General features: G+C 40.7%; 1 protein-coding gene across 1 annotated transcript; it reads left to right on the top strand.

Moving 5' to 3' along the window:
• The first annotated feature begins 39 nt into the window (after positions 1–39).
• LOC117302519 (beta-mannosidase-like) lies at positions 40–11220 on the top strand. Its single transcript, XM_033786489.1, has 17 exons — positions 40–196; positions 1111–1280; positions 1837–1983; positions 2523–2671; positions 3356–3558; positions 3754–3827; positions 4268–4443; positions 4999–5179; positions 5598–5902; positions 6201–6280; positions 6463–6650; positions 7285–7464; positions 7904–8001; positions 8638–8782; positions 9054–9259; positions 9451–9648; positions 10350–11220. Exons 2-17 carry the CDS (start codon positions 1172–1174, stop codon positions 10587–10589), a joined length of 2679 nt encoding a protein of 892 aa, XP_033642380.1. The 5' UTR covers positions 40–196; positions 1111–1171; the 3' UTR covers positions 10590–11220.
• The last annotated feature ends 185 nt before the right edge of the window (positions 11221–11405 follow it).

The raw sequence follows: 11405 nt of genomic DNA on the forward strand, positions 1-11405 counted from the left end.
TATTTTTAGACAAAATCAAGTTTGATCTCGTGTGTACACACCCATTGGTCAATAGAGGGCGTTCATCATGTAAATAATAAGGCGCTTCACACGAAATTCAACAACAAGGACATCATTTGGTCATCATTTTGGGGGATTTTTTAAGTTGAGCAGTGGCAAAATAAGAGCTGGAGGTCGTCTATTTTTATCAGGATAGGTAAGGGAAAAGTTTCCGTATGGCGCCACCACTTTTTCATACGATATGAAATAATACAGTATCTAGTTTACCTCAATAAGATATCCCTTTTTGTAAGAAATTGTGAAAAAGTGGTGGCGCCATACGGAAAGTTATCCCTGAGTGCATCTTACTCTATGCTGAGTGTGACGGAGAGCAGAGAGAGTCAGATCAGAGTGCATGCATGATTTTGTGAATTCACTGAATTGAAAGTATTGTTGTATGATATGAACTTGCCCCCACAGCACATCCACATCATGCACAAGGTTTATCGCGAATAGCAAAATATCAAGAGAGGGCACTGTTGAACCCACACAAAGATATGGGCGATGCATGCGCGAGTCGTGCATGACAACGTCAACATACACCGCATAGCAAACTGCCCCATATGCCTTCCCACAACGCATTGCAGTTCTGAATCGCGCTAAACCTTATGAATATGATAATGTTCATTTCATTCCATTTTTATTTTGCCTTTTTGGGTCCAATCTCCAATTTATTTATTTATTTTTGTATTATGACCTACTCCCAGAACTATGATGAGCTAGCTATGTTCGCTATCTTCGCCCGTCTCTACGAACGACGATAGCGGAACAAACCTCATATATACCGCCCAACTTTTTGCTTGCACCTTGTACAATAAAATGCACTGCAAGGAAAAGTTTCCGTATGGCGCCACCACTTTTTCATTCGATATGAAATAATATTGTATTTAATTAACCTCAATGAGATATCCCTTTTTGTAAAAATGAGTGAAAAAGTGGTGGCGCCATACGGAAAGTTACCCAAAAAGGATGCCAAGTACCGGTAAAAGGAGAAGAAGTAACTAGTTCTACGGTACAAGTAATTATGACCAATCTTTTTTAACTTAATAAAGTTAATTTCTTTCTTTCTAGGCTAGCATTGAATGAAAGGGTCATACATAGTTGTGCACTACACCGTCAACAAGCATCCGCAATGCGTCTCAAGTACCTTGGATTGATTATTGTACATTTAGTCATTTCTACCAGAGCAGAAGTTAAAGTTGACCTTGGCGGACTTTGGGCACTTACAAATGCAAATAGAAGTAAGTCTAAGTGTTCTTCAACATTGTTGAATGGTGGTCAGGTTGATGAAGTGACTTGTGCCTCGCCTTCCATCTCTGGGACCCTGGTTTGAATCCCTCCGGGGCACTATAGATTGGGTTTTTAGTCCCTACTTGACTATTTTGGTTTTCCCTGGAATAATTCTCTGGGGTTTTCCTCCAACATCTAAAACTGAAATTACTTCATTGTCTTCTCCCTATTCGTTTGGCTCTAATTATTAAGAGCGTTGAAAATATATCAAAATCACAAATGTATTGGTGGGGCTAGACTTGTGGACAAGTCGTTAATGGCCTGACGCGGTGAGATAGTCAAGTTGTGGCGGTGCCAGCAGTCTCGCGAGAAAATCGCGGGAATCGCGGGGAGATTCGGAAAAAAATCGGAACGCTATCACCGCGACAGACATTTAACAACTTGTCCACAAGTCTATGGTGGGACCAGCTTGAGAAGGTCTTCGAGGTCAAGTTAAATTTTGTGATGCGTTTATTTCCTACCATGCGTACCCCCGTATAAACTAATGTGCATCCACCTTGATTGCAGGTATTTCAATACCGGCCACTGTACCTGGCGGTGTCTACACAGCCTTGCAGTCAGCGGGTATAATTAACGACCCCTATACAGAGTACAATGATGTCTTGTACCGCTGGGTGGCCTACGACAATTGGATTTACACTCGCACATTCAGCGGTAAGATTTGAAAAAAGTAAACATCTGAAAAGGAAGAAATATTGAGTATTACAAACAAGTGTTAGTTGTACAGTATCTAGTAGCCCAGAGGGTACAATTCGAGGCTGAGGTCGACCTAAGCTGCGCTGGATAGAGAATGTGACAAAGTGGAGTGGTAGAAGCGTAGGAGAGCTGATAAGAGCAGGAGTTCACCCCCATTACAATTTGAGGACGAGGCGGCCACAGAATTTGTTATCTTTAGTTTTATAATGTGATTGTGTATGTTTACTTTTAAATATGCTTATTTGTTTCAAATGGAAACCAGTTTTTTACTGATTTGGCGGCTCTGCCTGGGTAAATAAAGGAAATGAATAAACCAATAAATAAATAAATAAATGGACGCAATTGCCGACTGATGATGAGGGAAAATTGAGAAGTGGTGTTTACAGCAGTTTTTACTGAACAATGTAAGTCAGGCTAGTGTTAAACGTGACTGAGACATGAGTAACATCGTCGTTATTATTACATTTCCTTCTAATTTGTTTCCCTTATATTATCAGTAACGTCAAAGCAGCTCACTCCAAAGAATGTCCGTCTCATCTGTGAGGGCCTGGACACCATCTCTCTTATCACAGTCAATGGCAAGACGATTGGCAGATCCAAGAACATGTTCATCCGCTACGAGTTTGACTTGAAGGGTGTGCTCAAGGTTTGTAGCTTCTGACACCACACGCCTAACTGAACAATCAACCATCAGAACACTCTCATCTGTTCACAATCGGACTTTCACCTTTGTTGCTCCCCAAATGTGGAGCAACCTCCCAGTATTCATTAGAAATTGTAACTCTTTGCCAATTTTCAAGAAATCTCTTAAAACTTATCTGTATCAAATTTAATATTATGTGTTTGTATAGTTCCATTAGCCTTTTTGAGGTATGGTGGACACTATAGGAGTGCACTGTTTGGTTTGGGTGTATACACGTACACACAAATTTACCCAAACCTTACAGTGTTGTAGCATTGTGTCCACCATGGCTTATTGATTTGCTCACTTTATAGCACATCGATCTTGTCGAAGAGGCACTTTGTAAATGTTCTGTTGTTTGTATGTATGTGTTCTTTGAAGCCGTCGAAGCAGGGGACGAGTTCTGTAATAAGTGGTTGTGTAACGTCAGGGAGGGTGGTTCTTGAAGATAAAGTTTGAAGATGAGAAAGCTACGTCAAGAAGTCTTCCCTGATACGTCAAGTGTTTCAGCTTGCTGACTACCGACCTTCGTCAGGTTGTGTCAGTCTTTTGTCACATAGCCTTAACAAGAAGCTGACTACTTCAATTTGAATCTGAGAGGTGTTACTGACAGTAACATCTCTGGCCATTCTTTCCCTCCCCCTTCAGGAAGGAAACAACACAATATCCATCGCCTTCCAATCTGCAATCACCTACGCTCTCGACAAATGGAAAGCCCACAAAGCGTACGACATTCCCCCCGACTGCCCGCCAGATGTCCAGCATGGCATTTGCCATCCAAATTTCATCCGTAAGGAGCAGTCGTCCTTTGCATGGGACTGGGGGCCTGGGTTTGCTTCTCAGGGTATTTGGTGAGTTGGTTCGGATCCCATTTTCACTGGTTCGTGTTTTTTTATGGGTATTAGCGGGTTTTTTTTGGTGTAAAAGCATTTTGGTTGTGTAACGGCCTGAAAAAATTGAATGATCCTGGACCATTTTATTTATCTTTTTTGAACAGCGAATTCTTTTTAATTAGTTGCAAAAACCTTTTTTAATCTTTTGTTCAGGAAAGATATCCGTATCGAAACATTTGACTGTGCAGTCATCAGAGACGTTGTTGCCACAGCAATTCCTTTCACTGGTGAGTTTTTTAAACATTGAGATTATCATTCTGGGAAAAAAAATCAATGCAGATATGAAGGTGTTGTGCACAAACACATTGGGGCCGAAGGTTGTGTTTGGTTGTAGCCAAGTATTGTTTATTACAGTGTTTGGTATAGCGGCGTTCTACTGCCAGGCCTGTATGCTTCGTTTTTGAGAGGGGCAAGCGCGGGCACCAGGCATCTTCTCCTTGAGGGTGTATTTCAAGGGCCTGAAGGCAATGACCTTTGTTGCATCTGTGAAGTATCAGGCCTGTTATAACGATAACAAAAACATATCATGGTTTGCACAAATGTTACCTCTAAAACAGTTTCCGCAGACATTGACGATTTTGGGGGAGATTTCAATTTTTTTTTGAGATTTCAATTGGACACAGCTTTTTTTACGGTTGTCTCAAAATAATTTTGTGTCTATTTCCAGATTTACATTTGACGCCCTGGTCTATCAAAGTGACAGCCTTCTTTGAGCTTGGCGCTTCCGTCTCTTGTCCAGGAATCTTACAGGCTGTCTTCAAAGTCTTGAATGTCAGCCATTCTGAAACGGTCAAGCTGACCAAACAGAATACCAACTTCTCCATGAAGTTTCAAGTTCCAAAGGTATAAATGCACACACTCGCTCACAAGTGTGTATACGCCTGCAACTGTGCACCTCCTATTGTCCCTCTTTTATTAAAGATGCTATGTCAGATTTTTGGCCCCAAACATTAAAAAATAGATTTTTTTGAGTGAATGGTATTTCAAAGAGTATCACCCGCTCTAATGAAAAAAAGTTTAACTTTTACTTTTAATGGTCAGGAACCATGACAAAAATTTAAAACGTTTCTTATAAAACACATAAGAATTGGTCACGTGATATATTGTCGGGATCCCAACAAAAACTAATTTTGAGCACTTTATTTCACTGCTACCAATAATTGGCGGACTTTTTCGAGCAATGGCTCAAATGAAAGCTTGTAGCTTTCTCGACCCCCATCAAAACACCTATTGAATTTAAAATAAAAATTTTGGGGTCAAATCGGCCAAAAATCTGACATAGCATCTTTAAAGTCACCTGGGTATAGAACCCTACCCAGTAACCCTATTCTTAATAAATGACTTCGTAAAAATGTTACCACTTGATCAGCAGCCCTATGATGTGGATTTGTTATACAGGCAAAGACATGGTGGCCTGCTGGCTTTGGGGATCAGCAGCTTTATCAACTGCAAGTCTCGTTGTCTAATGGAGGTAGATCATCTAATGATCAAGACTCGTCGATCAAATCACTGCTGTTTGGGTTCCGCCGTGTAGAACTTGTTGAGAAGAGTGTAACTGATATTAAAAATGAGACTGCAGGTAAGTCATTGAGATAACAAAAGGTGTGAGGATAAATTCAATTCATTCAACATTTATTTCTATATTGGTGAAAGAAGGGAGAATAATTAACAAATTAAATACAATTATTTAAGTCAAAGACAGTCAAGAATAGATCAAGAAATAATTAATAAAAATTAAATGAAAAAGTATAATGTAATGGATACGAAGCAATGGCGAACAATTTGGCTTACAGTAATCAGTTGTGTGAAGCCTGGTTCATACTTCATGCAAATGTTGCGAGCAAAGTGAATTTCCTTGCGGCACAATTGGAAAGAGAGCGCGTACCAGTTATTGCGTCACCAAAATTGGCATTCGCCTTTGCAGGAAGTATGAACCAGGCTTTAGTCAGGAGAAAATAGTGAAAAACCAATAAAATTTGCTTTGGAATTCCAAACAGGTCTGTCGTTCTTCTTCAACATCAACAATCAACGCACTTTCATCAAAGGGGCCAACTGGATCCCCGCAGATGCATTCCAGGAGCGCGTGTCTCGCCCGCGGCTGGAGCGTCTTCTACAGTCTCTTGTAGACGCTAACATGCACGCCACCAGGGTGTGGGGAGGCGGTGTGTACGAGCAGGACGCCTTCTATGAAATCTGCGATGCGCTGGGTATCGTGGTGTGGCAGGACTTCATGTTTGCCTGCGCTATGTATCCGGTGGATGAAGAGTTTCTTAGCAGTGTGAAGTCGGAGGTCATTCAGCAGGTATAAAGTTCAAAACATAGTTTGTAAAAACATGCTTAGCGTCCCCGCTTGCTTTCTTTTTAGAGGCAGCCTCCATTTTTTTCTTTTTTTTTTCAAACCAAAAGAAAGGATACCTTTTAACGATCTAAGATGAAAAAAATAATTTTTTTGAAAAATAGCCCAGCCGGTTGTCTTTAAAAAAATTTAGGCTAGCCATAAAAAAAAAAAGAAAAAAAAAAGAAAACCTCCTTCCATTTTTCAAAAAGGCAGGACACTTATAATAATTTTGATAATTTTCTCAAACGAATTCTTTTTGCAGACAAGACGTCTTGCGAGTCATCCTTCCATTATTGCATGGAGCGCTAATAATGAAAACGAAGTCGCCCTCAGACAAAACTGGTATGTACCCTTTCTAAAATCATTGGCTATTACTGTAGATATTGGCCGATTCCAGTAATCTAGCCGTAGCCAATTTGACTTTTGGGCACTGATAGGTGTAAGGGAGCGATATTCTCCTGTGTTATCTTTGTTTGTCTTCTGTTATCTAATTGATGGAAAAGTCAATAAATAATTCTTTGCAGGTATGGGACAGCCAATAATTTCTCGCTGTACCAGAAAGATTTTGTCACCCTGTACATCAACACAATCTTGGACGCTGTGAGAGAGAACTCTAAGTTGCCCGCTGTCAGTTCCAGTCCATCCAACGGGCCTGAGAGTGAAGCCGAAGGATGGGTCGCCCAGGACCCTACCGACCCTCATTATGGTGACGGTGAGGGCAAAATTAATATTTAACGCAGGCCTGGGGGTAGATTTCATAGCGGCTGCCTAAGCAGAAAATATTCCCTAACAATTTTCTGCTTAGCAGAAATGAGCAGGATACCAGAAAAAGACATTTCCAAAACAACCCTGAAGACTTATCTTTGTTTTTACAAACATTTCAGTAACATTCCATAGACATTTGATGTTTTCATTTTTCTTGATCTTTGCACCCCTGGGAGACAACCAAGAGGGAACCAATGTTGGAAGTTGTGCTCCTACTCTATCGGTTCGGCACGACTCTAGGGTTCCGTCTGAATGCCCCTTATTTTTGACCGCGCGAGGGCGCTATAAATAGTATTTTGATCACTTCCGGGGGTACACGCGATTCGCCCTGCACAAATTAATAGGCGTTCTGTCACTTTTGTTGCGCCGTAGTTTCAATTTGCTTTAGAGGTGGATTATAACGGCTCCTTTAAAAGTCTTATTGTCTGTGATGGATTAGATGTCTGTGGTTATAATGTGTTCCAATCTTTAAAAACTGTTTTGGGTATAAATGAATATACCCCCGGAAGTGATTGAGAGCGCCCTCACGCGGTCAAAAATATGGCCCATTGGGTGTTAACCAAACTATCTTATCCCGACAGTGCACTACTACAATTACAACGATGACTGTTGGAATACGTCAATATATCCCAAGCCGAGGTTCGCATCGGAGTACGGCTTTCAATCATGGCCCTCGCTTGAAACGCTGAGGCAAGTTTCCAAGGCAGGTGATTGGTCGATGGATAGTAACTTCAGCATGCATCGACAGCATCATCAAAATGGTAAGACCAAAGCTGAACTTCTTTCGTGAATGGTCCCACTCTGCTTTTCTTGAATTTGTTCTTCTCAAATTATAGTTCTCCTGAAGGGATCAGGTTGAGTTAGTGGTTTCTTTTTCCTGCCTTTCACCTTGGGGGACCCCAGTTCGAATCCCGCTTCAGACCTTGCGTGTTGGGTTTTCAGTCCCCACTTCATTGCTCGGGGTTTTTCCCCCATTTGGGTTTTCCTCCCACATCTTGAACGGAGTATTTCTTGTTGTTTCCTATTCCTATTTCCTATTGCTGTTATTGGTCTTGGTTTCAAAAAGAGCTAGGATTGATCTTAAGATGTATATTACTATGACTAGTATTAGAAGTGCGTTGTCGCCAATACAAATGACCCCAAATGACATCACAAAATTGAATTAGACCTTGAAGCCTCTCTTTAATGAATATTCATAAGGTAACAAGCAGATGATGGATCAGATCACCCGGCACTTTGTCGACTCTACATCCCGTAATACAACCCAACGTTTTATGGACAGAATTTACCTAACTCAGGTATACAATTTTTTACTTAATGTATAAATCGATCTTTTAATGATACATTTATAATGTATCCACTTAAGAGTGATCAAGACTCACACTATCATTAAGTAGGATTTGAAACTTTGCATGATGGAAATACGATATGGAAAGGTTTGCGGTAACACCATGTAATGACTATCTCTAAATGAATTGGGGTGGTTCTGAAAAGAACCATTGGTTTCAACTCGACGTTTCGATCAGTATGCTCTGATCGTCTTCTGGCTCTGATCGCTTTCTCCAGAATGGTGTTACCCCAAACTTTTTCTTATATCTATCATTGAAAACCAAAGTGGTTGACTGTGTCGAGGTGCATTCACAAAGTGATATCATATTACTGGCTGGCTTAGTTTATCTATTATTCAAAACCGCAGTGGATGATATTAAATGGTCAGACAGTAGGAGGGTTGACTGTACGTGTAAATGAATTCACCATATGATAACATATTGTAGGCTGACATAGTGCATATATCATTCAAAACCACAGTGGATGATATTGATTGATCAAACAGTAGGAGGGTTGACTCTTCCAAGATGTAATCAACACTAGGATGTATTTCCTCACAAAAGATTTACCTCACAAAAGACACTTTTACTGATTTACAATTCCAGATATCACAAGCTCTCTGCTACAAGTATGAGACGGAGCACTATCGCCGACTCCAGACCACCCTAGTAGACGGTGAGGGTATGACAATGGGGGCGGTATACTGGCAGCTCAACGACATCTGGCAGGCACCATCTTGGGCGTCCATTGGTGAGTAATCCCAGAGTTTTATTTAAATTAACTTTTTTCGACAAGTGATCAGAAACACCAGAGCTTGAGTCCGGTGCTCTTAAATGCTCTGCCACGAAAATTTCCGTTTTTGACGGATGCAACGAAGCATTCGTCGTCAAACAAAATGGAATGAGCATGGCTTTAAAATTAATGATTTTTTTTAATTTTTTTTTTATTTTGACCTTGAATCTGTAGTTCTTGAATATATAGTTGTTTTCAAGTGACTGAGTTGTTTTATACTCCACCACAGAATATCAAGGCAAATGGAAAATGCTTCACTACTACGCCAAAGATTTCTTTGCTCCACTTCTAGCGTCCGGCGTAGAAGATAACGGTGTTCTGTCCGTCTATGTGATCACCGACGTACACCCGATCTTGAATGGCACTTTGAACATCTCTGTGTGGTCATGGGCTAGCCAGACTCCGCTGAAATCATGGCAGTTTCCTTTTAAGCAGGTCAGTAGAATGTAGAGGCTGATGTTGGCAATGTGAACCTTGAACCTTGAACTCAACAGAAAAGCAGTGAAGTCACAATCATTAAAAGGCAATCTTATTTACCACCCTCCCTGATGCCACAGTCTCCGGACCCACCCTCAGTTCCCCTTACCAATAGGTCTAATTCAATGTTTTCATTTCTCCCCTGACAGCATGTCCGGCAAAGTGCAGTGGCATATTATGTTCGCAAGACGGCAGACATCTTGTCGGAAGCTAACTGCCCCAAGAGAGAGGCGTGCTTCTTGACGTTCCAAGTCACTGGCATCACACCATCTTTAACGTCGCCGTTAAACCCTTACTTCTTAACATCATTCATCAAGGCTGTGGGACTGAAACAACCAAAAATTGCTGTAAGTCATTGAAGTTGGTTTAGGGTTGAACAAAGAAAAATTGACAACAGCGGATCTTGAACCTTCGACCTCCAGACTACCGTGCTCTACAAACTGAGCCTGATGTTGGAGGTCTCCCTATGTCAGCATTAGGGCTAGATAGCACAGTTGGTAGAGCGCCGGCACATTAATCTGGAGGTCGCAGGTTCAAGTCCTGCTCTAGCAATTTTTTCTTTGTTCAACCTAAATATTATTACAAATTTTTTTACTCAGTCAGTTTCCCTTGTGGTTGTTGATCCTTTTAACTCCATTTATTTTGTGAAATCGGCTGCTGGCCTGCGCCCAGTGTAAAATTTGAGTGCTTGCAGTCCTGAGTATTGTCATGCTGACGATGACTAGAGCAAGCTAGTCGAAACGTTGAGACCAATTTAAGAACTGACTCTGCGGTAGTACAGTTAATTATGATCCTTTAAGCTAAAGTAGTAGTCCCAGCCTATTTTCTATACCATCCGCCCGGGTAATAGTTAATAAGCAGGACAGTTCTTTTCAGAACTGAGAAGTCTCCCGAACACCTGAACAATCTATTCCGCGGTAGTAGAATAAAGAAAGGCAGTTCTCTAAGAACAAACTCTACCTGGCAAGTAGATACACTCATGGTGTTACCGCAAACCAAATATATATACATACTGATAAAGTTGTGTATTTTTTGTTCGCCCCCTCAGCATTCCGTCTTGCAAATTGAAGGAGACACTTTCTCAATCCAGCTGAGTAGCCCAGCCATTGCTCCCTTCGTCTGGCTGGAAGCTCCTGGACTCCAGGGTCGCTTCTCGGACAATGGTTTTCTGATGGTAGAGGGGTTGCACACAGTGGAATTCTACGCATGGACGTCAACGACTTTGGAAGAACTTAAGCAGTCCCTAACTGTGAAGTCGCTCTTAGATATTTATAACGACGAAGAATAATTATAATAAGATCATAAATTTTGCTTTTAAAGCGCATGGCTCAAATTATAGGGAGGCCACGAAGGCCATGGGCAATGTTGCCCTGGTCTTTGCCTTGGTGTCCTTTCAATCGTTTCCCATGTCATAAATTATGCTTATAAAACGCATACCTAAAATTGTATGGAGGCCACAAAGGTCCCTGTTGCCCTGGTCTTGGCATTAGTGCCCTTTCAATCGTTTCCCATAGGCCCTAAGATTTTCCCAATGGAAGTGCCCCCAGCAAAATGAAAATGGTCTTGCCCTCTCAACGACTCCCGTTGACCGTAAGTTGTAGCCCTCACCACGTTCAACCTTGAGATGTCGGGCGATATCTCATTAAAAAATGTTTTATTGGATATTGGAGCGAGGTTTGCCGTACGGTGGTTTAACCACCATGTATGGACAAACATTGTACTCAGTGTTTTGTTTTAATAGTTTTTGCTTTCTATTTCACTTCAAAAGTGTGTTTAATTTTTTTTTGAAAAAAGAAAAAAACCTAATAAATATAAATTATGTAATCTTTGTCTATCAAGTCTATATCATGTGCAAACGTTTTTGTTTTTGTCATTTTATAAAATTTTCTTTGAAAAAGTGTTAATTCATAAAATAATCAAAGATTTGATTGTAGTATTTTCTGTAATAAATTTTTAAAAAAGAAAATGCATAACAAACAATGTGTCTAAGGTTAGACTTATTAATTGACTTTGGCTCGTAACAATTTACATATTATTTTGCCTTGATGTATTAGTATATCATAATACTTCACAGCGCCCCAAGGAGTTTTATCACTAACCAGCG

The sequence above is a fragment of the Asterias rubens genome, chromosome 18 (genome assembly GCF_902459465.1).
Source record: "Asterias rubens chromosome 18, eAstRub1.3, whole genome shotgun sequence".
Taxonomy (NCBI): Eukaryota; Metazoa; Echinodermata; class Asteroidea; order Forcipulatida; family Asteriidae; genus Asterias; species Asterias rubens.